Source organism: Carcharhinus amblyrhynchos, chromosome 10, assembly GCF_965287045.1.
Source record: "Carcharhinus amblyrhynchos chromosome 10, sCarAmb.v2.hapA, whole genome shotgun sequence".
NCBI lineage: Eukaryota > Metazoa > Chordata > Chondrichthyes > Carcharhiniformes > Carcharhinidae > Carcharhinus > Carcharhinus amblyrhynchos.
Window position 1 is genome coordinate 27,035,063 of NC_137333.1, and position 22,876 is coordinate 27,057,938.

Below are 22,876 nucleotides of genomic sequence, written 5' to 3' on the forward strand. Positions count from 1 at the left end.
CTCCCCGAACTGCTCACAGCCTTCCCCCTTGTGGGGCTCCCACAGGGGCCTGTCCCTTGGCAGAGCTGGTCAGTGCCATGTTGGTGCCAAACTGTGCCATGGGGCATAGCTGGACCACTACCTGATCATGTTCCTCACCCCCAGGGGCTATACTTTATGACCCCAAGGAGACACACACATCCCCCTCCCCCCATGATAGGTTCACATCTAGGTGAGAAGAAAAGTCCTGGAGACAATGAACATAGAACATTACAGCGCAGAACAGGCCCTTTGGCCCACAATGTTGCACCGACCAGTTAAAAAACAATGACCCTGTAACCTAAACCAAACCCTTTCCATCCATAAACCTATCCACGGATCTCTTAAACGCCCCCAAACTAGGCGCATTTACAACTGCAGCAGGCAGGGCATTCCAATCCCTCACCACCCTCTGGGTAAAGAACCTACCCCTGACATCCATCCTATAACTACCACCCCTTAATTTAAAGCTATGCCCCCTCGTGCTAGCTTTCTCCATCCGAGGAAAAAGGCTATCACTGTCCACCCTATCCAAACCTCTAATCATCTTATATGTTTCAATAAGGTCCCCTCGCAGCCGCCTTCTTTCTAACGAAAACAACCTCAAATCCCTCAGTCTCTCCTCATAGGACCTCCCCTCCATACCAGGCAACATCCTGGTAAACCTCCTCTGCACCCTCTCCAAAGCCTCCACATCCTTCCTATAATGTGGGGACCAGAACTGCACACAATACTCCAAGTGCGGACGCACCAGAGTTTTGTACAGTTGCAACATGACGCTGCGGCTCCTAAATTCAATCCCCCTACCAATAAACGCCAAGACACTGTATGCCTTCCTAACAACCCTATCTACTTGATTCCCAACTTTCAGGGATCTATGTACACATACAATGCTCACTAATGACATGGTAATGTACTAAACTGAGCTTTCTGCGGTCCCACGTTATGCTTCAACAGCAAGGGGACAGTAAGATCGGAACTCTAAAACTCACTGGCACAAAACACACTTTCCAGATTTTGAGCATGCCCTGCCATTCCCACAGATAGAGAATGAGGGTGCAAAATTTTCCCCAATGCTATAGCCACTGATCCCAGCAATAATATTTTTTTAATTATCTAATTTTGTCACAGGGAGCGAGAGATAGATTAATAATAGAATCCCTACAGTGTAGAAGAGGCCATTCAGCCTATCGAGTCTGCACTAACTCTTTGACAGAGTATCTTACCCAGTCCCCCTCTTTCATCCTGGGTAATCAATCTAACCACATCTTGGCAACAGGCTAATTTACCATGGCCAATCCACATAACCTGTACACCTTTGGACTGTGGGAGAAATAGGAGCACCTGAAGTAAACCCACGCAGACTTGTGGAGAGTGTGCAGACTCCCACACAGACTGTCATCCAATGCTGGATTTGAACTCGGGTCTCTGGAGCTGTGAGGCAATACTGCTAACCACTGTGCCATTGTGCCGCCCCCTATAAAATAGGTGTCACTATCATTTAGATGTGACAACAGCTTCCTAAAAATGATGCTTAATAGTTGGCCATTCAGACTTCCCATGAATAAAGCTGTGCTTTAAATAGTTCATTGATATAGAAAAATCTGAAAACTCATTGTGAAGAATTACAGATTTGAAAGCAAAAATAGAAACCTAACTTTCGGAACTAGAAAATTGGACGCAATTTTGCTGTTACTACATCTAGCGTATACGTATTTCCTGAACATATTGAAACATGCTATATTTGTATATTTATGTATTTTCAGGATTAATCTGTAAAATACTGTGCTGCAGTATGGAATTGCAATTTCTACAGCTATTTGTGTCTAATTGTGTAGGAATGTCTGTGTAAATAAGAAGTTTTATATGATCTTGAACACGTCTTGATATTTTTTATGCCATTGTGAGAAGCTTTTTCATTAAGTTTAAAAAACTTTAACTGTAATTTTTTTGGAGCATTAGTTCTGTCCAGTTTGAATCTCTGATGCGCTTTCAGTGTGGCTATTAAAGAGGGGAAAGTTGGGAGTTTGTTCTCTGTGGATCAGATTTTGGTCAAGGAGGTGATTACCAGGGGTTGGGGAAGTTCCCAATCCCACAAACCCACCTTTACTAACAAGGCCCCACCCATGCTCTTTTCATTCTCGGGAAAAGAGGCAGACCTAAGGCAGCAATAGAGCAGGCAGATGATGAGCCTGACAGACTAGATGGCCCACCATTATTTACTAGGACATCAGCCCTGCTACAATCATGACAACGTTTACACTCTTGACCCAAGCACCCCGCTCCTCCCCCGCAACATTACCCCTTTATCCTCGCTTGTAACTCTCATGCCCTTCCATTTACCTATACATCCGCTACCCACTCTCAGTATACACTATGCACAGAACTTGCATTGTTGTTACTGCTTTTGATAATTATCAGATGGTCTCACTATTAATGCTTGGCTGAGTTTCAAAAAGATTAACCTACTTAGTTTAGCAAGCAATTAAACCTTTATACTGTTTGCCGAAAAGTAAACGTTTTGTTTGATTGACATCTCTAAAACCTTGTGATAAGTTATTTTTCCTTTGTTATTTGTGAACATAAGAACGTAAGAAATAGGAGCAGGAGTAGGCCATCTAGCCCTTTTCCACAAGTTTAAGCGTCATGTAGTTGAGAAAAACTTCTGTCATATTCTGAACCTAAACTAATTTTATATTTAAAATAAAAACTAGATGAGAAAAGACTGGAAAAGATGACTCCCCCAAGGGTCACTTTATTTCTTTTCTGGGTTAGAACCATTCGCTTGTTGCACTAGGAAACAAAAGAACATTCCAGACTGATGTGGGTCATTGCCTTGAAACCATCCACAAAGTATTATCTGGTTTGAATGGGCCATTCTAAAACAAAGACACTGACCTAGACTTTTGCCATGACAGAGAAGCTCTTTCTATTGTAACTGAAACAGGATCACGGGTAGGGCATGTTTCATGCATACATGGTTTACAGAGGCAGCAGGGCAGATATATCATCAGCTGCCCCTACTGCATTGGGATTTTGGTAAGCCAACACAGTACGAAACCTTAAATGTGCAGATTAGACCAATTAAGAGTAGGTCTGAATTTTTTGGATCCGCTTGGATACTAAGAGATGTAAGATACCCCTTTGGATCTGATTCCAGGACACCTTTGGTGGAGGTCAGATAAAAACATAAGAACATAAGAAATAGGAGCAGGAGGAGGCCATCTAGCCCTTCGAGCCTGCCCCGCCATTCAATAAGATCATGGCTGATCTGAAGTGGATCAGTTCCACTTTCCCACTTTCTCCCCATAACCCTTAATTCCCTTGTCTATCAGAAACCTATCTACCCGTGACCTAAATATATTCAGCGAGGTAGCCTCCACCACTTCAGCGGGCAGAGAATTCCAGAGATTCACCACCTTTGAGTGAAGAAGTTCCTCCTCAACTCCGATCTAAACTGCGCCCCCCCCCCCCCCCCCCCCCTTATTTTGAAGCTGTGCCCTCTAGTCCTGCTATCCTTTCTAAGCGGGAAGAATCTCTCTACCTCTACCCTATCTATCCCCTTCATTATCTTATATGTCTCTATAAGATCTCCCCTCAGCCTTCTAAACTCCGAGTACAGACCCAGTCTATTCAGTCTCTTTTCATAGGCTAACCCCCTCATCTCCGGTATCAACCTAGTGAACCTTCTCTGCACTCCCTCCAAGGCCAATATATCCTTCTGCAAGTGTGGCGACCAAAACTGCACACAGTAGTCCAGCTGCGGCCTCACCAGTACCCTGTACAGTTGCAGCAAGACCTCCCTGCTTTTATATTCTATCCCCCTCGCTATAAAGGCCAGCATTCCATTCGCCTTCTTGATCACCTGCTGCACCTGCAGACTGGGTTTTTGCAATTCGTGCACAAGGACCCCCAGGTCTCTCTGCACCGTAACATGCTGCAGCTTTTCGCCTTTTAAATAATAATCCCTCCTACTATTATTTCTACCAAAGTTGATAATCTCACATTTGCTAACATTATACTCCATCTGCCAGGTCCTCACCCACTCGCTCAGCCTATCCCGATCTCTCTGCAGACTTTCCACACCCACCACGCAATTTGCTTTTCCACTCATCTTCGTGTCATCAGCAAATTTCGTTACCCTACTGTCAGCCCCCTCCTCCAGATCGTTTATGTAAATGGTAAACAGTTGAGGCCCCAGCACTGATCCCTGCAACACTCCACTTGTCACCAACTGCCAACCAGAATAGCACCCATTGATTCCAACTCTCTGCTTCCTATTAGACAACCAATCCTTTATCCACGCTAACACCTTACCCCCAACTCCGTGCACCCTAACCTTTTGCAGCAACCTTTTGTGAGGCACCTTATCAAACGCCTTTTGGAAATCTAAAAACACCACATCCACTGGTTCCCCTCTGTCTACCGCAGTAGTCACATCCTCATAGAAATCCAATAAATTTGTTAAACACGACTTCCCCTTAACGAATCCGTGCTGCATCTGCTTGATCAAACCATTCTTTTCTAGGTGCCTCGCTATTTCTTCTTTGATGACAGATTCTAGCATTTTTCCAACTACGGACATTAAACTAACCGGCCTATAATTCCCTGCCTTTTGTCTGCTACCTTTTTTAAACAGCGGCGTAACATTAGCCATTTTCCAATCTTCCAGCACTTACCCGGAGTCTAACGAATTTTGATAAATAATTACTAAGGCATCAGCTATCACCTCTGCCATTTCTTTCAGAACCCTGGGATGCATTCCGTCCAGTCCTGGAGACTTGTCTGCCTTCAGTCCCGTTCGTTTATCAAGCACTACCTCTCTAGTGACAGTAATCGCATTAAGGACCTCATCTCCTACCATCCTTCTATCTTCAATATCCGGCAAACTATTTGTGTCCTCCTCCGTGAAGACCGAGGCAAAAAACTTATTTAAAGCTTCAGCAATTTCCTCATCGCCCACCGCTAAATCCCTTCTCTCGTCCTCCAAGGGTCCAACATTCACTCTAGATGCCCTTCCAAAGATGCCCTTTGGAATTGTTAAAAGCAGACATAAATATGTATCAAAGGTGCATAAAGTCATTACTGTCAGTCTCATTGGAACTGTAAACAGACCTGTCAAAATCATTTGTCAAAGCTGTCGGAAGAACCTGTCAAAACTATCAGAAGCACCTGTCAAAGGGATCTGTCAAATTGCCAGAAGCACTCATTAAAGAGGCCTGTCAAAGTGAGCTGTCGAATGGAGCTGCCAAGGCATTTAAAAGTCCTGCCCTATAAATCTTTGAAAAAGCATATCTGGAGTGTTTGAAAAAAATTATTCCTTGTTATTCCACTTTGTCTGTTGACATAAGTCTGAGGGTTTCCACTACTAGATTAGTGTTGCATGACTGATTTCACAACCATCCGTTCTCATGTAAGGTGCCTGCTATTTCACAATTTGATTGATGGCTACAAGTGCTATAGACTCTTTGACATGAGATTTTGAATTCTAATGCTTGTTATAATGGATTGTGCACTTGAATGAAATGTTTGTTGCTATAAGGTTTTATTTAGTTGAAGTATAAATGTAGTAAATGGGTTTTTATGAATGAGAATATTTTTTTCAATAGAACTTTATTTCATTCAAGATTACTTTATCTTGTCCTTGCATCGGTCCTGAAATAGATATTGGGTGCAGTAGCATGGCAGGCGTAAGGGCAAAGGATGGATGGTGCATGCACGGGTTGACATGGAGGTTATGGGGGGGAGTGGAGGCATGAAGTGGCATGGGTTTGTGTGCATGGAACTTGGGGAATGTGTGAAGGGTGAGTGCTGGAAAGATATTTCATGTCTTGATCTTTATTTTATAATTTAAATTAATAAAAAGGATCTAACTCTATCAAAATTGCAAGAGAATTTGAGATGCCCACGCCCGCAAGGGCAGGAGTGCTACATATGGGCTGACCACCTACACTATTATCTCTTGCTAGCCAAATTTGCCAAGAATGGGAGTGGGAATCCCAGAATTGGATCCCACCTATCATTTTTAAAGGCCCCTGAACTTGGTCTTACTCAATGAAAATCTGGACCCATGAGTGAACTTTTCCTTTCTTACTTGAGTCTCGCTTGAGTCATTTTTTTTCTGTCCGGTGTTTTACTCTGGAGTAGTGATACAGTGTTATATATTCAATAACTCTGTGCACATATAAGAGGAAAACACATTTAACACTGTAACAAAAAAATCAGTTTAAAGTTCAGTATGATATATGGTATACATTATATAATAAATGGTTTAATAGTGGACATTACAGTGTCACCTTTTGTTTAAGACAGGGATTTTAATTTTTATATTTTTGCTTTTCAGTTTTGATTAAATGGGTTTTTAGAAACTGAAACATAGAAAAACTACAGCACAATACAGGCCCTTCGGCCCACAAAGTTATGCCGAACATGTCCCTACCTTAGAGATTACTAGGCTTACCTATAACCCTCTATCTTACTAAGTTCCATGTACTTATCTATAAGTCTCTTAAAAGACCCTGTTGAATCCGCCTCCACCACCGTTGCCGGCAGCCCATTCCACACACCCACCACTTTCTGAGTGAAAAACTTACCCCTGACATGTCCTCTGTACCTACTCCTCAGCACCTTAAACCTGCGTCGTCTTGCAACAAACATTTCAGCCCTGGGAAAAAGCATCTGACTATCCACCCAATCAATACCTCTCAATATCTTATACACCTCTATCAGGTCACCCCTCATCCTTTGTCTCTTCAAGGAGAAAAGGTCAAGCTCCCTCAACCTATCCTCATAAGGCATGCTCCCCAATCCAGGTAACATCCTTGTAAATCTCCTCTGTACCCTTTCTATGGCTTCCACATCCTTCCTATAATGAGGCAACCAGAACTGAGCACCATACTCCAAGTGGGGTCTGACCAAGGTCCTGTAAAGCTGCAACATTATCTCTCGACTCCTAACCTCAATTCCTCGATTGATGAAGGCCAGTACACCATAAGCCTTCTTAACAACAGCTTCAACCTGCGCAACTGCTTTGAGCGTCCTATGAACTCCGTCCTCAAGATCCTTCTGATCTTCTACACTGCCAAGAGTCCTACCATTAGTATTATATTTTGCCATCCTATTTGACCTGCCAAAATGAACCACTTCACACTTATCTGGGTTGAACTCCATCTGCCACTTCTCCGCCTAGTCTTGCATCTTATCAATGTCTCGCTGCTCCTCCACACTATCCACAACACCTCCAACCTTTGTGTCATCAGCAAACTTACCAACCCATCCCTCTACTTTCTCATCCAGGTCATTTATAAAAATCACAAAGAGGGTCCCAGAACAGATCCCTGGGGCACTCCACTGGTGACTGACTTCCATGCAAAATATGACCCACTGATAACCACTCTTTGCCTTCTGTGGGCAAGCCAGTTCTGGATCCACAAAGCAATGTTCCCTTGGATCCCATGCCCCGTCACTTTCTCAATAAGCCTTGCATGGGGCACCTTATCAAATGCCTTGTTGAAGTCCATATATACTACACCTATTGCTCTTCCTTCATCAATGTGTTTAGTCACATCTTCAAAAAATTCAATCGGGCTGATAAGGCATGATCTGCCTTTGACAAAGCCATGCTGAGTATTCCGAATCATATTATACCTCTCCAAATGTTTGTAAATCCTGCCTCTCAGGATCTTCTCCATCAACTTACCGACCACCGAGGTTAGACTCACTGGTCTTTAATTTCCAGGGCTATCTCTACTCCCTTTCTTGAATAAAGGAAGACCATCTGAAGACTTTTCAAAGCAGGATATGTATTATAACTCAAATTATAAATTTCAGTCAAAATGAAAAGACACATCAGACGTGAAATAACTAAACAATTGATTCTTTCTTTCCTGAACAGTATGTGATATGGTCTCCCAGATTCAGATGCTCTATATGCTTCTGAGTTTATGTATGGGATGGACTCTTGGTAGAATGGGAAGAACTCAAAGTCGGCTCCTGCAATGGGACTCAACCCCAACATCGACTGCCATAGCCATTGTAGCTGTTATTACCCAGGTCAGTGGAAATGTTACCAATATAAAAAGGAGAATTTCAAGTATTAATTTCATGCCATACTTCTAAACTTGAAAAGACTGGTGCTGTATTGAACAAAAACGAAATGTAGGCTACATTGAAAATCTCTAACTAATATTGTTTTGCACATTTTTAATATATTTCGGGTGACTTGGCTTTCTCATAACTTCATTTGTAGTGTAAATGTGAATGTTTTTCTTGATTTGTAAACCACCAATTAGTATGAGACAAAATTTGAAGAATATCCTAAGTTGTGCTTTGGACAACAAACATATTCAAGGTTAAGGTTTAGATATCTAAAAATGGATTTTAAATTGAACCAAAATACAACTTTGAATTAAAAGAGTAAACTCAAAGCAAATTTCTGAATGTTGACCCCACAGTCTTTAGACAACTGCTGACGATTTATCCAGTGCAAAGTTTGATTTCAGGGCTGTGATCATCCAGATTTTGTGACAAAAAAGATCAAAATAATCATCGAAGTCCAAAATTCAACTAATTCATTATTTCAGATTATCTGACTACCAGTACCCTACAAATGTAGGAGACATTTCATTCTGTACATAACCTACTCCACCATCTTAGAGGTGTGACTACCAAATCATAAGAGATTTTTGTTCTGAGCGAATTTTCTTTTGTTTTTTTTCAACTTGCCACTCCCTTATTCGTTTTTATGAATGTTCTCAAACTTGTTTGCTTTGACTGTTTCTTCTCACCAGTATCCATCGCTCTTGTTTTCTCTCCTCTTTGCCTATGTTTGCCTCCATCAATTGAAGTTCTTGGAAATATGAAGAAAACATTTTGAAAATCCGCTACTTTTTGTGTGCACTTTTCCTATTAGTGGCTATAGAGTCATAGAAGTTTACAGCATGGAAATAACTGTTCACTCCAACTTGTCCCTGCCGCCCTTCTTTTAACCACTAAGCTAGTCCCAATTGCCCATGTTTGGCCCATATCCCTCTATACCCATCTTACTGTATAAATGCTTTTTAAAAGACAAAACTTTACCTGCCTCTACTACTACCTTTGTAGCTTGTTCCAGACACTCACCACCCTCTGTGAAAAAAATTGTCCCTCTGGACCCTTTTGTATCTCTTCTCTCTCACCTTAAATCTCTGTCCCCTAGTTTTAGATTCCCCTCGCTTTGAGAAAAGATGTTGACTACCTACCTTATCTATGCCCCTCATTATTTTATAGACCTTTATAAGATCATCCCTAAGCCTCCTAAGTTCCAGAGGAAAAAGTCCCAGTCTATCCAGCCTCTCCTTATAACTCAAACATCAAGTCCCACTAAAAGATACTAGCTAAAAAGCTTGCATTTATGTACTGCCCATCATGTGTGACAGCAAACACCTCAGAACCTTTTAAAGGGAGATGAGCAGAATGATGAGTGGGAGTAATAAAAGGTGCACAAGATTTGGGAGGACCAGAAACATTATCAGAGATTTTTTTTTAAAAGAAGCTGTAAGATGAAATGGTTTAAGTCATGGATTTTCAAATTGGATCTCCTGATCCTAAGGGATCAGAAAGATCAAGAGATTTCTGTATTTTACGAGCCTATTATTTCTGTTACAGTTTGATAAAAATTATGCAATGTTGATTATTTTTGTGGATGATAGAGGTCTACATAGTGTGTTAATATCTGCAGGGAATCTTCCATACAGCAAAGTTTGAATATGTCTAATTTAAGGTTTAAAGGAGATGTACAAGGCAAGTATTTTACTCAGAGGGTGGTGGGTGCCTGGAATTCACTGCCAGAGGAGGTGGTGAAAGCAGATACAATAATGAGTTTTAAGGGGTGTCTGGACAAATACATGAATAGGATGGGAATAGAGGGTTATGGCCCCCGGAAAGGTAATGTGTTTTAGTTCAGTCGAGCAGCATGGCCGGTGCAGGCTTGGAGGGCCAAAAGGCCTGTTCCTATGCTGTAATTTTCTTTGTTCTAAAGCAGCCTCTCAGCAACATCATCTGAAAACATAACATCAGTTTCTATGTGTACACTGAAGACACCCTGCTCTACCCTCACCACAACCTCTTTTTTTTCTCTCGACACCTTCACTGTCTCAAAACTGACAGATTCTTTGCAACAAGCTGTATTACAAGGGCTGGGCATGGGAGGCAAAACCAACAGGGAAAGTTGAGATGGAGGCAGGACTGGGGGTGGGGGGAGAAGTTTCCAGAATATGAGAGGAAATGAAGGCAGGACAAAGAAGAGGAAGTGAAAGTGGAGGGGGAGACAGAGGCAGAACTAGGGAGAGGAGTAGTGAAAGACTGTCCTGGGACTGTTTAAGGAAGAGTCAGAGACTGACCTGGGGCTGAAGCCATGCTATCAGCAGCATATTTGAGATCTCTTGTGGCTAAGGCCATTTTTTAGGGGCATATTGAAGAGAGTGTTCAGGAGCTGAGGCCACACTCTTGTGGGTCTATTAAAAAGACTGTCTTGGGGCTCAGGCCACGCTGTCAGGGAAATATTGAACAGACTATCATGGTGCTGAAGTCATGCAGTTAGGAGCAAATTGAAGAGATTGTGCTGGAGCTGAGGCTGCACTGTCAAGGACATGTTGAAGAGACTGTTGTGGGACTGAGGCCACACTGTCAAGAGCATATTGAAGAGACTGTCTTGGGGCAAGGAGCATGCTGAGGGATTGAATGGCATGCATATCTTGGGTAGGGGAAAGCCTTTCTGGACAGTGATGTTCACTGATGATGATGGGGGACATGGTTTGCGGGGCATGGTCAGTCACCTAAAGAATGAGTCCTGGGGTTTTGAGTCATGGCATTGTGAGGCAGAGAGCATAGTGGCAGCCATGAAAGGCCTCTGGATCCTGTACAACAGTAGTTGGAAAGTTGTGGGGGGAGGTATTGAATGATCTTAAGTTAAAAGGCCTGAAAATTAAAGGTGTGTGTTGCCTTGAGAAGGGAAGAAGTCAGATTGACAAACGACATGGGGATATCAACTTTAAGGGGTTCGGGGGGTTGGGGGGAGAACAGGAATATTCACATGGAAAAAGGTGGGGTTAAGCGTAGCAGGGTGTGGCTAGATAGTAAAAGGAGGAAGGGGAATTAGAAGGATGGGAGGAACTTGGTGCGTGACAGGGGAAATTGGAAGCTGGTCTCACACGGACAAAACCATTTTCAACCTCATCTGCAAATGATGCATTTGAGGAACAAGCTAGAAAAATTCCATCAGGAAGTGGTTTCTGAGCATCTGGCAGGAGTTCAATACAGCAATTTTTGGCTGATTGTAGGGGGACCCTATAATATCCTGTTCAAATGATGGAGAGCATTGCTGAGCTGAGTGCTGTACTTGAGGGTCTAATGCAAAACGAGTAAGCTTTTGGCACTTTTATTAATGATGTGCATTCAAGCGAGAATCCATTATGTTTAAGTGCAGTGTTTTAAATGGCATCTGGTCCTTTCAAAGGCATGTCAGAATGGATGCAATGGTCAAACAGTCAAGGGCTGTATCTGCTGTGTAGAGGCAGCAGGCATCCTACAAAGCTCCATGTTCCCAGTGCACTGCTCATGGTATTGAAGGCAATCATGATAGAAGTGCAAGAATTGGTTATCTGTAGTTATTCTTAAAGCTACTCCACTGGAGGACAATCACCAGAAGCTTGATAATAGACTCTAGAACTTGGTCTTTTGATCCTAATTAAGACACGCTTTGTGAACACACAGTCAAGTTTGAGGGGAAAGCTCAGCCAACTGTCATCCTCAGAGACAATATCATAGAATCCTACAGTGCGGAAGGAGGCCATTTGGCCCATCGAGTCTGCATGGACCACAATTCCACCCAGGCCCTATCCTCATAACCTCATGCATTAACCCTGCTAGTCTTTCTGATACTAAAGGGCAATTTAGCATGGCCCAGTCAGTATTGACTAGCAGTTAATGACATTCTCTTCTTTTTATACAAAGAAATAATGTTTAGATTCCACTTTCCCACCTTATCCCATAACCCTTGATTCCCTCACTGATTTAAAATCTGTTCACCTCAGCCTTGAACATACTTAATGAATGTATTTAATCTCGACAACTGTTTGCAGTAAAGAATTCTACACATTCACTATCATCTGAGAGAAGAAATTCCTCCTCATCTCTATCTTAAATAAGTGACCCATTACTCTGAAATCTTGCCTTCTGGTCCTAGACTGTCCCAGTGGAAACAACCTCTCAACATCTACCCTGCCAAGCTTCCTGAGAATCGTGTATATCTCAATAAGGTCACTTCTCATTCTTCTAAATTCCAATGAGTACACGCCTAACCTTCTTAATACCCCCTCATAATAAGAACATAAGAACTTGAGAACTAGCAGCATGAATAGGCCATCTGGCCCCTCGAGCCTGCTCTGCCATTCAATAAATCATCGCTGATCTTTTCATGGACTCAGCTCCACTTATCGGCCCACTCACCATATCCCTTGATTCCTTTACTGTTCAAAAAATTATCTATCCTTGCTTTAAAAACATCCAATGAGGTAGCTTTAACTGCTTCACTGGGCAGGGAATTCCACAGATTCACAACCCTTTGTGTGAACAAGTTCCTCCTCAGCTCCGTCCTAAGTCTGTTTCCCCTTATTTTGAGGTCATACCCCCTAGTTCTAGTTTGACTTGCCAGTGGAAACAACTTCCCTACTTCCATTTTATCTATTCCCTTCATAATCTTCTATGTTTCTATAAGATCTCCTCTCATTCTTCTGAATTCCAATGATTATGCACAGTCTACTCAGTCTATTCTCATAAGCCAACCTTCTCAACTCTGGAATCAACGTAGTGAATCTCCTCTGCATCCACTTCAGTGCTATTATATCCTTTCACAAGGAGAGCAAAACCATACACAGTTCTTCAGGTCTGGTCTTACCAGCACCTTATACAACTGCAACATAAACTTGCTGTTTTTAAACTCTATCCCTCTAGCAATGAAGGACAATGTTCCATTGCCTTCTTAATTACATGCTGCACCCGCAAACCAACCTTTTGTGATTCATGCACAAGGACACCAAGATCCCTCTGCACAGCAGCATACTATAATTTTTTACCATTTAAATAATCGTTCATTTTGCTGTTGTTCCTATCAAAATGGATGACCTCACATTTATCAACATTGTACTCCATCTGCCAGACTCTTGCCCTCTCACATAGACTATTTATATCCCGTTGCAGACTTTCAGTGTCCTCTGCGCATTTTTCTCTGCCATTCATCTTGCGTCATCTGCGAACTTTGACACGCTACACTTGGTCTCCAACTCCAAATCATCAATGTAAATCGTAAATAATTGCGGCCGCACACTGATCTATGAGGCACATCATAGTCACTAATTGCCAACCAGAAAAACACCCATTTACCCCCACTCTTTGCTTTCTGTTAGTTAACCAATCCTCTGTCCATGCTAATACATTACCTGTAACACCGTGCACCTTTATCTTATGCAGCAACCTTTGGTGGGGCAACTTGTCAAATACCTTCTGGAAATCCAGATACACCACATCCACAGGTTCCCCATTGTCCACTGCATATGTAATGTTCTTAAAGAATTCTACTAAATTAGTCAAACATGACCTGCCCTTCATTAACCCATGCTACTTCTTCCCAATGGGACAATTTATATCCAGATGTCTCGCTATTTCTTCCTTGATGATAGATTCAAGCATTTTCCCTACTAAAGAAATTAAGCTAACCTGCCTTTTGTCTACCTCCTTTTTGAAACCTAGAGGTCACATTTGCTGTTTTCCAATCTGCGGGAACCACCCCAGAATCCAGCGAATTTTGGTAACTTACCACAAGTGCATTTGCTATTTCCTCCACCATCTCTTTTAGCACCCTGGGATGCATTCCATCAAGGCCAGAAGATTTGTTGACCTTTGGTCCCATTAGCTTGCCCAACACTACTCTTTCATGATAATAATTTTTAGGTCCTCACCTGCCATAGCCTTCTGGTCATCAATTTTTGGCATGATATTTGGTCTTCCACTGTGAAAATGCCTGTTCAATGCCTTAGCCATTTCCTCATTTCTGGTTATTACACCCACTTCTCATCCTCTAAACGACCAATGTTTACTTTAACCACGCTTTTTTGTTTTATATATTTGTAGAAACCTTCACTATCTATTTTTGTATTCTGAGCTAGTTTACTCTTATAATCTATCTAACTTCTTAATAGCTTTTGTTGTGGCTTTCTGTTGACCTTTAAAGATTTCCCAATCCTCTAGTCTTCCACTAATCTTTGCCACTTTGTATGCATTTCCTTAGATATCCATGGCTGATTATCTCTTTTTCTGCAGTACTTCCTTATCACTGGTATATATTTTGCTGAGCATTGTGAAAAAAAAAATCGCTTTGAAAGTCCTCCACTGTTCCTCAGTTGTCCCACCATTAAGTTTTTGCCCCCAGTTTACCTTAGCTAACTCCTCCCTTATCCCTTTGTAGTCTCCATTATTTAAGCACAAGACACTGGTATTGGATTTTACCTTCTCACGCTCCATCTGTATTTTAAATTCAACCATACTGTGAACACGTCTTCCATGAGGATCCTTAACTGTAAGATCATTAATTATTCCTGTCTCATTACACAGGTTTATTTGGTAGTAACCCCCATGACTTACCTGGGCTTGCAACATCTCACTTACTGTCTTGTCTGGAGACAATACATTTCTCTTTAACCTATGCTTAATGCTATCTCCACTCACATTGTCTGCACCTTTAAGACTTGATTAGCTGTAAAGACTCACATTCTAATCAGTATTCTGTAAACTGTGTGTGCCTTTATATGCTCTGTTTGTGATCAAAACTCCCATTCACCTGACAAAGAGGCAAACCCCGAAAGCTAGTGGTGTTTACTACCCAATAAATTTGTTGGACTTTAACCTGGTGTTGAGAGACTTCTTACTGTGTTTACCCCAGTCCAATGCCGGCATCTCCACATCATCATCACACAGGACCAGATCTAGGATAGCTTGCTCCCTCCTTCTATGAACTCCTCCTCAAAGCTGCCTTGACTGACCTGTTTGATATGTAGATTAAAATCCCCCATGATAATTGCTGTAACCAGTTTTACATACATTAATTATTTCTTTGTTTACTTCTCCCTCCATACCGAGAATCAACCTAGTAAAACTTTTCTGTACTGCCTCCAATACCAGTGTATCTTTCGTTAGAAAAAGGGATCAAAACTGTTCACAGTATTTGAGGTGTGGTCTAACTCATGTCTCGCATACTTATAGCAAGATTTCCCTATTTTTATATTCCATGTCCTTTGAAATAAAGACTAACATTTTATTTTCCTTCCCAATTATCTGCTGAATTTGCGTGCTAGCTATTTGTGTTTTATGCACAAGGACTCCCACATCCTTCTACCGCAGTTTTCTGCAATCTTTCGCCATTTAAATAATATTCAGCTCTTTTATTCTTTCTACCAAAGTGCATAATTTCATATTTTTCTGCATTATATTCCAACTGTCAAGATTTTGCCCATTCACCTAAACTGTCTATGTCCTTCTATGTCGTACTCACTATTTGCTTTCCCACCTCTTTTTGTGTCATTTATAAAGTTGACAATTGTACATTTATTTCTCTTGTCCAAGTCATTAAAGTATATTGGAAATAATTATGGTACCAGCATTGATCCCTGCGACACTCCATTAGTTAGTTATAAGTTGCCATCCTGAAAATGTACGTTTTATTCCAGCTTTCTGTCTTCTATCAGTTAGCCGGTCTGATACTACCTCCAACACCATGGGCTCTTATCTTATTAAATGGCTTTCTGTGTAGTACCTTATCAAAGCTTTTGAAAATCCAAGAATATTACATCTACTGGTTCACCTTTATCTAACCTGCTCGTTACCACTTCAAAGAATTCAAATAAATTTGTCAGGCATGATTTCCCCTTCATGAAGTCATGCTGACTCTGCTTGATTACATAATGGTACATCTAAATGCTTTGCTATTACATCCTTTATAATGGACTGTAATAATTTCCCAATGACAAAAGTTAAGCTTACTGGCATATAGTTACTGTGGGATTTTTCCAGAATTTAAGGATTCTTGGACAATTACTACCAGTGCATCCAAAGCCTCTGTAGCCATTTTCTATAACATTCTAGAATGGAACTCATCAGGTCCAGGACACATTTTCTTTATTCATTTGTGGGACATGGGCATCACTGGCTGGCCAGCATTTATTGCCCATCCCAAATTGCCCAAGAGCAGTTGAGAGTCAACCACATTGGCTCTGGAGTCACCTGTGAACCAGACCAAGTAAAGATGACAGATTTCCTTCACTAAAGGATGTTAGTGAACCTGATAGGTTTTTCAGATAATTAACAATGATTTCATGATCTTCGGTAGACTCTTAATTCCAAGTTTTCCTTTTATTGAATCCAAATTCCGCACTTCTGCTGTCAGCCAAGAACCCACCTGAACTGGAACTTCTCACTGAGGGAAGTCCCCTCTGGATTTCGACATTCTGGATTCTGACAATCACGTGAACTGATATCAATTAAAATATGTTTTTATCCCTTAATGGGGAGGACTCAGCAAACATAAAAGGCATGCAAGCTTCTGAACTGTTCCTCTATCTCTTGTGCTCACAGTCAATCCATCTGTCTTTGTGCAGGACAAAATCTCCCATAACAGAAGTGAAAAAATGAAGTTCAGAGGTGGGACACCTATCCTAAGGACTCTCTTCTCCCACAAGGAGCAGGATAGAGATCATTCCTACATGGGAGATTGGATTGGCCTTCCCCAATAACTTAGTGAGGATCCATCCAGTATACATCAACAATATGTAGCCACTGTGGTTCTTTTAACTACATTGTGGTTCTTTTTATTGTTAACTTCATCATTGGAAAATCCCTCTTTTCTGTATTACTGTATGCTAATGTAAAGCTGTGCATGTATCTCCACCCCCATCCTGGGTTTGTGTGTGTGATTAAGCTAAACTTCCAAGAGTTTGCTGCAAGTCATTTTAAAAATTGACTATTCAAATAAAGGGTTTTTCAAATAAGCGCCACTGATTGCTTTAAAAAAAAGACAACTCTGCATATGGACAGACAGTGAGAGAATAAAGAAATTCAGTTTTGCCCCTTTCTCCTGTCCATAACAACAGAGGTCTTCACCTAATGGCCCTTCTGCCTCCCCATCTAAAGTGGTTTGGGAACGGGGGCTGAGGCACTTGCTGGAGCTCTTCCTCTGTCTTTTCTTGCTTGTTAGCTGGAATACAGAGAAATTATTGATTAAATAGGGAGGCTCCAAAAAGTATAGGATGCTCACAATCTTAGCTGCATGTTGTTAATGTATACTGGATTGATCGTCACTGACTTGTTGGGGGAGGCCAATCCAGCCTTCCATGTAGGAATGATCTCTATCATATCCAGCTTGCCGCCTGCTCCTTGTGAGAGGAGAGTGTCCTCAGAGTAGGGATCTCGCTTCCAGCCTCCATTCTCTCATTTGTGTTATGGGAGATCTTGTCATGCCTAATGACACATGGATTGACTAAGAGCACAAGGGATGAAAGAGTACTTCAGAGGCTTGCATGCATCTGTGTCTGCTGGGTCCTCCCCAGTAGGGGATAAAAACACAGTTTGTACAGGATCATACATGAGATGGTGAGCTTAATGTGGCTGATGTGCAGTGCTGATAGTATGTGACATCCCTGTGGACTCTAATTCTTTGACGATGTAATGCCCCTTATTGACAGTGTGTGTTTAGGAGTGAGTATACATTTCACTTGCCTTGATGGAGCACATCAGGCCATTCATTATCTTCCTGCACAATGGAGCATGTCATTTTTTGTTTGCAATGGGCGCTGACCTCCCTGACTAACTCCTCCAAGGCCAGCACGGTCAGATAGAGAACCTGCTGTTCCTATACTGAGGAACGAGGACTCCCTACCTTCCCTGGATGGCTTAGAGTGGAATTGCTGGGGAAGCCTTGCTCAACTGTGGAGTGGTTTGATCCTGTTGGGTGCCATGATTAAGTAGAACTTGACAACATACCTAGCCTGCATGTCTGTGCAGATGCCTTTTAAATATGATGCCAGAACTTTCAATGCCATGAAATAACAGCAGGGCGGACAAATGCCTGCCGCCCCATCACAAGATTAAACAAGCTCCTTGTTGATGCATTATTGAGCTAAAAAGCAAAAGATTGGGCAGGTAAGTCAGACCATTGAATACCATGCCAAACCTTCCTGCCGACCACCTCAGTCTCCAGCATAGAAAATTCCACCCAATGACTTTGATCTATCCAACATTTAATTTGAGGAGTACTGGATGTTGGGCAAGCAGCCTGACAATTTAGGGACAATGGACAGGTCAAAAGAGGTGGTGGCGAGATAGGGCTAGATGTAGAACCAACACTATATTTTCAGATGATGTTGCTAAAGGGCAACATGTAAATAACATAGGAGGGAGCTATAGATAGATCCTTGGGAGACAGCAGAAGAAACAATGCAGAAACAGGCATCGCAGCTGGTCCTTTCACTACAACAGGATAGATAAGAATGAAATCGAGTGAGTACTATCAGACCCAGCTGGACAGTGTTGGAAATGTGTTGGAGAAGGATGGTGTGGTAGGAACAGAAACCTAATTCAAGGAATTCAAATGTGGAGTTCAGGAAAAATGAACATAGATTTGGGAAGCGACACTTGGACTTTGGAGGGGAAAGGGAGGTTTGAGATGGGATGGTGGTTTACAAAGACTGAGGGGTTAAGGTTTAGCTCTTTGAGGAAAGGATTGATTACTCAGATTGGGAGGAGAGGGAGTGTATCTGAGGAGGGAGACTGTTAACAACATCAGATAACATGGGAGCCTGGAATGGAAGTTGAGTGATCAATGGTTTAATGTGAATGGATCAAGTGAATAGGAAGCGGATTTCATCAACAAGATGGGCATAAAGGGGGGGATGAGAGAAAGTGGCAAGTTCAGGGGTATCACAGGGTGGTATCTTTGAGAATCCTTGACCTGTTGACCAGATAAATGGAGGGAAGTAACAAAGGCAAATGATCAGATAGGTTCAATCTTAGTGACAAAGAAGCCTATGAAATTCTTATACTACTTGAAGATGAGGGTGGAGGGAAAGCTCCAGTTTTAAGAAGACTGTTTGCAGTAGAGAAAAGGAGAGTTATTTTTTTCTGTCCAGGATGATACTTTAATAGTGAATGATGTTAGTAGGCAAGAATAGGACCCAACAGTATAACCCAGCAGTGAATGTCTCTACTAGTTGTCTTCCATATCAAATCAAGTCCACATTCCTTGGACTTCAGAGAGTGGATTTGAGAGTCACACGAATGACAAAAGCTAGGGTCAGAGAAAATAACTTTTTTTTTGGGGACTGGGGCATTATAAACGGAGTAAGTGTATGGTTGAGCAGATTGATAGCTGCAGAAAGGTTGCAGTGACTAGAGAGCCAAAGGTTAAAAGGAGGAAGTAAATTGGGAGAATTTATTCCTCAGAACTGACAGAGAATGTAGAGTTTGGAGGGGAAAGGGTGATGTGGATGGGGAGCAATATAAAAAAGCGATCAGTGATGGTTTATCTGTGATTGACACAATGGGTTGAATTTTACCAGCTCGCCTGCCCATCTGCAGCATCTCAGGTGGTGTGGAGTTCACAATCGGCTGTAGATCACTAAGATTGTGGGGGTTGGGGAGTTTGTGAGGCTGCCTGCAGTCTGTCAGACCTCTGCTGCTGAAATTGCCCATGTGCAGCTTCGGGGTCTGTATGTGTGCAATAGCTCTCTCTATAGTTGCACACAAAGGTCTGCATGAATTAAGCCCAGCCTTCAGCAGCTAGAAACAGTCAAGCCTGTATTTTCAATGAATAAGTGCATAAGATTGGGCATGAAAACGCGCCCAAAAATGGATCAGGAACTCTCACATTTTCATGCTAGTTGGACACTTAGAATTAACCTTGTAAAATTCCACCCAATATTAGTAGCAAGGGCAGGTGAGATGGCAAAGCCAAGAGGGTGACCGTTAATATGATTTGGGTGGTTTATATGAAGAAGGAGATTAAAGGTAGATTGGAGAACAGTGAACTCCTGAGTTCAAGCAATGTCCAATTAAACATTTACCTATTAGTTTGATATGCTAGATACAACATTGCATAACCACAACCATAAAAAAACTGCTGAAGTTGTTTCTGTGTCTTTATAACAGGACTTGTGTGGTATTTGCATTGAAGGTCCATACAAGAAATTATTGGAGGTCCCACTGATTTATGATTATTAATAGTTCAAAATGGATTCAAAAGTATAGCATTTATTTTTCTTTAATACTATTTTAATATTTTCAGTAAAGACCTGTTTAATTTTTGTGTCTGCTTTATTTTTGCAGGGTGTTTTATTGCTTTGGGAACAGTTTGAAGATACTGATCACCATAGCTACCATGCACACCAGAGCATGGCAGCTCTGTTGCTCATTGTCTTACAGGTGTGTCTGGCCCTACTCTTAGCCTCTAGTCTTTACCAGATCATTACTATGGAAAGAAGCGCACTTAAGAGAGATTTCTACATCAGCTTTGCTAAGGTGGGTATGAACTTTTATAGTCAGCATCTGGATTAAGTTGTTAACCTCACTTTCCATTTGAATTAGAAGCTGGAGGATTCTGTGATCACTGGAAATAAATCATGCACCTGTAAAGAAAACATTAACAATGATATTAGATTAATTCAATACATACCAAAGTTCCTAATTTACTCACAATAATTACAGGTTTAAACACTAACGTTTTCTGATCTATTTTTAAGCACATTTACTCCAGAGAAATCTGAGGATGGAACCTTTGCTTCCCTGATAATGGCAGTACTTGGTAGCTATGTATGAGGCAGCGTCAATTAGAAGGGGAACAGCACTTTCAAATTTAGGGAATCCTTAAAAATGTTGATTTCTGCCCATATTTATCAACAGTGTGACACTTCTGTGAGGAAGATAAAATAGGCAAAGTCAATCTCAGCAAGAAATCAGAAGCAGTCACTCCCATTTCTGCAGGTCTCAGGCTATAAGTAATGATGTGGAGATGCTGGCGTTGGACTGGGGTAAACACAGTAAGAAGTCTCACAACACCAGGTTAAAGTCCAACAAGTTTATTTGGTAGCAGAAGTCACTAGTTTCGGAGCACTGCCTGTTCATCAGGTGAGTGGGATTTCTATTCACAAATAGGGCATATAAAGATACAAACTCAATTTATAAAATGATGATTGGAATGCAAGTCTTTTCAGGTAATCAAATCTTAAAGGTTCAGACAATGTGAGTGGAGAGAGTGTTAAGCACAAGTTAAAGAGATGTGTATTGTCTCCAGGCAGGACAATTTGTGAGATTTTGCAAGTGCAGGCAAGTCGTAGAGATTACAGATAATGTGACATGAACCCAAGATCCTGGTTGAGGCTGTCCTTGTGTGCGAATCTTGGCTATCAGTCTCTGCTCAGTGACTCTGCGCTGTCGTTTGTCATGAAGGCCACCTTGGAGAATGCTTACCCAAAGATCAGAGGCTAAATGCCCTGTTTGTGAATAGAATTCCGACTAACCTGACAAAGGGGCAGCGCTCTGAAAACTACTGGCGTTTGCTACCAAATAAACCTGTTGGACTTTAACCTGGTGTTGTGAGACTTTTTCCTGTATAAGTAATGAGACAAACCTTTGGAGACTTCTTTTACCATTCGAAGTCTAACTTGGGCAGTATGTATCAGAGAACTAGATTCTGATGTCAGTGTGTGATTTGCAGTGCTTCCTTTTATGCAGTCAAATAAAGCAAATGTAAAACTGGCGGTGGATTTTGCCAAACTATTATGTTGCTGTCTGCTAAAAGGAAAGAAAGAAGGAAAAAGGGAGAAGTTGGGATAATTTCTGTGCAGAAATTATATTTGAATATTTGTCACTGCTAGTCAGACCTGGAGCAAATAAATCTTCACTGGATGCAAATCCAATCCTAAAACCAAATTCAGGCAAAACTTTGCCCATAATGTACTAAAAAGATAAAGCATATGAATGACACACTTCAACAACAGTTAAACCATCAGTGTTGGTTTTATGGACCTACTGGATGGGTTCAAACAATTATAATTGTTTGAATCTGGCTAAGTCAGGGGTTCTATTTGTAGATACGCAGGGTAGAATAGGTGTAGGGTGATGCGGCGGCGCGGGCTTGTTGGGCTGAAGGGCCTGTTTCCCGTGCTGGGTTGTTCTTTGTAATTACACAAATCCTAAATTTTGTAGCATTAGAAGTGTAAGTATTTTGGCTGTTAGTACTTTCAAAGATGGATTACAATGTAATTGAAAATGAAGTTCAATTAAATCTTAACTAACTAATTAGCTCCAACGTTGCAACAGAAATGTTTAACAAGGCATCTCTTCCGGTTTTGAAAGGAGACTGTTTGATTTGATGCCCGCACAAGCATCCAAATAATAAAAGTTATGGCATCCAGGTATAAAACAATGAACAAATGTAATTCAATCAGTTGGGGAAAATGCTGTGTTTCTGTGGTGTAGGTTCTATATAATATGTTTCTTGCTTAGTTTGTGCAAGATTGAGTGTTATTGCATAGTATGTTTTATGGAAAAACCATTTTAACTTGTTAAGTTTGAGTATTATGATTTTTCCACTATATTTATAAAATCCCCTGAATATGAAGGTATGATTAGTGTTGGACTGCTGTAGCAAAGATTTAGTATCAACTTTGATTACCTTGGGCTACATTTAGGGTAAAATGGGCCTATTTTATACTATAAATTTCTGTATTATTCTTAAAAGCTCTGAGATTGGAAAAAGAAACATTGTAGCTATATTGAA

The 22,876-nt window shown here is 41.4% G+C and overlaps 1 protein-coding gene across 4 annotated transcripts in view; it reads left to right on the forward strand.

Moving 5' to 3' along the window:
* The window catches only part of gpr180 (G protein-coupled receptor 180), a 145,571-nt gene that overhangs the window by 102,449 nt on the left and 20,246 nt on the right, over positions 1–22,876 (forward strand). For all 4 annotated transcript variants that reach the window (XM_080198146.1, XM_080198147.1, XM_080198148.1 and 1 more), the window contains 2 exons: positions 7,913–8,070; positions 20,425–20,616. In XM_080198146.1, the coding sequence (XP_080054272.1) occupies positions 7,913–8,070; positions 20,425–20,616 (350 nt within the window). The remainder of the gene's footprint in view (positions 1–7,912; positions 8,071–20,424; positions 20,617–22,876) is intronic.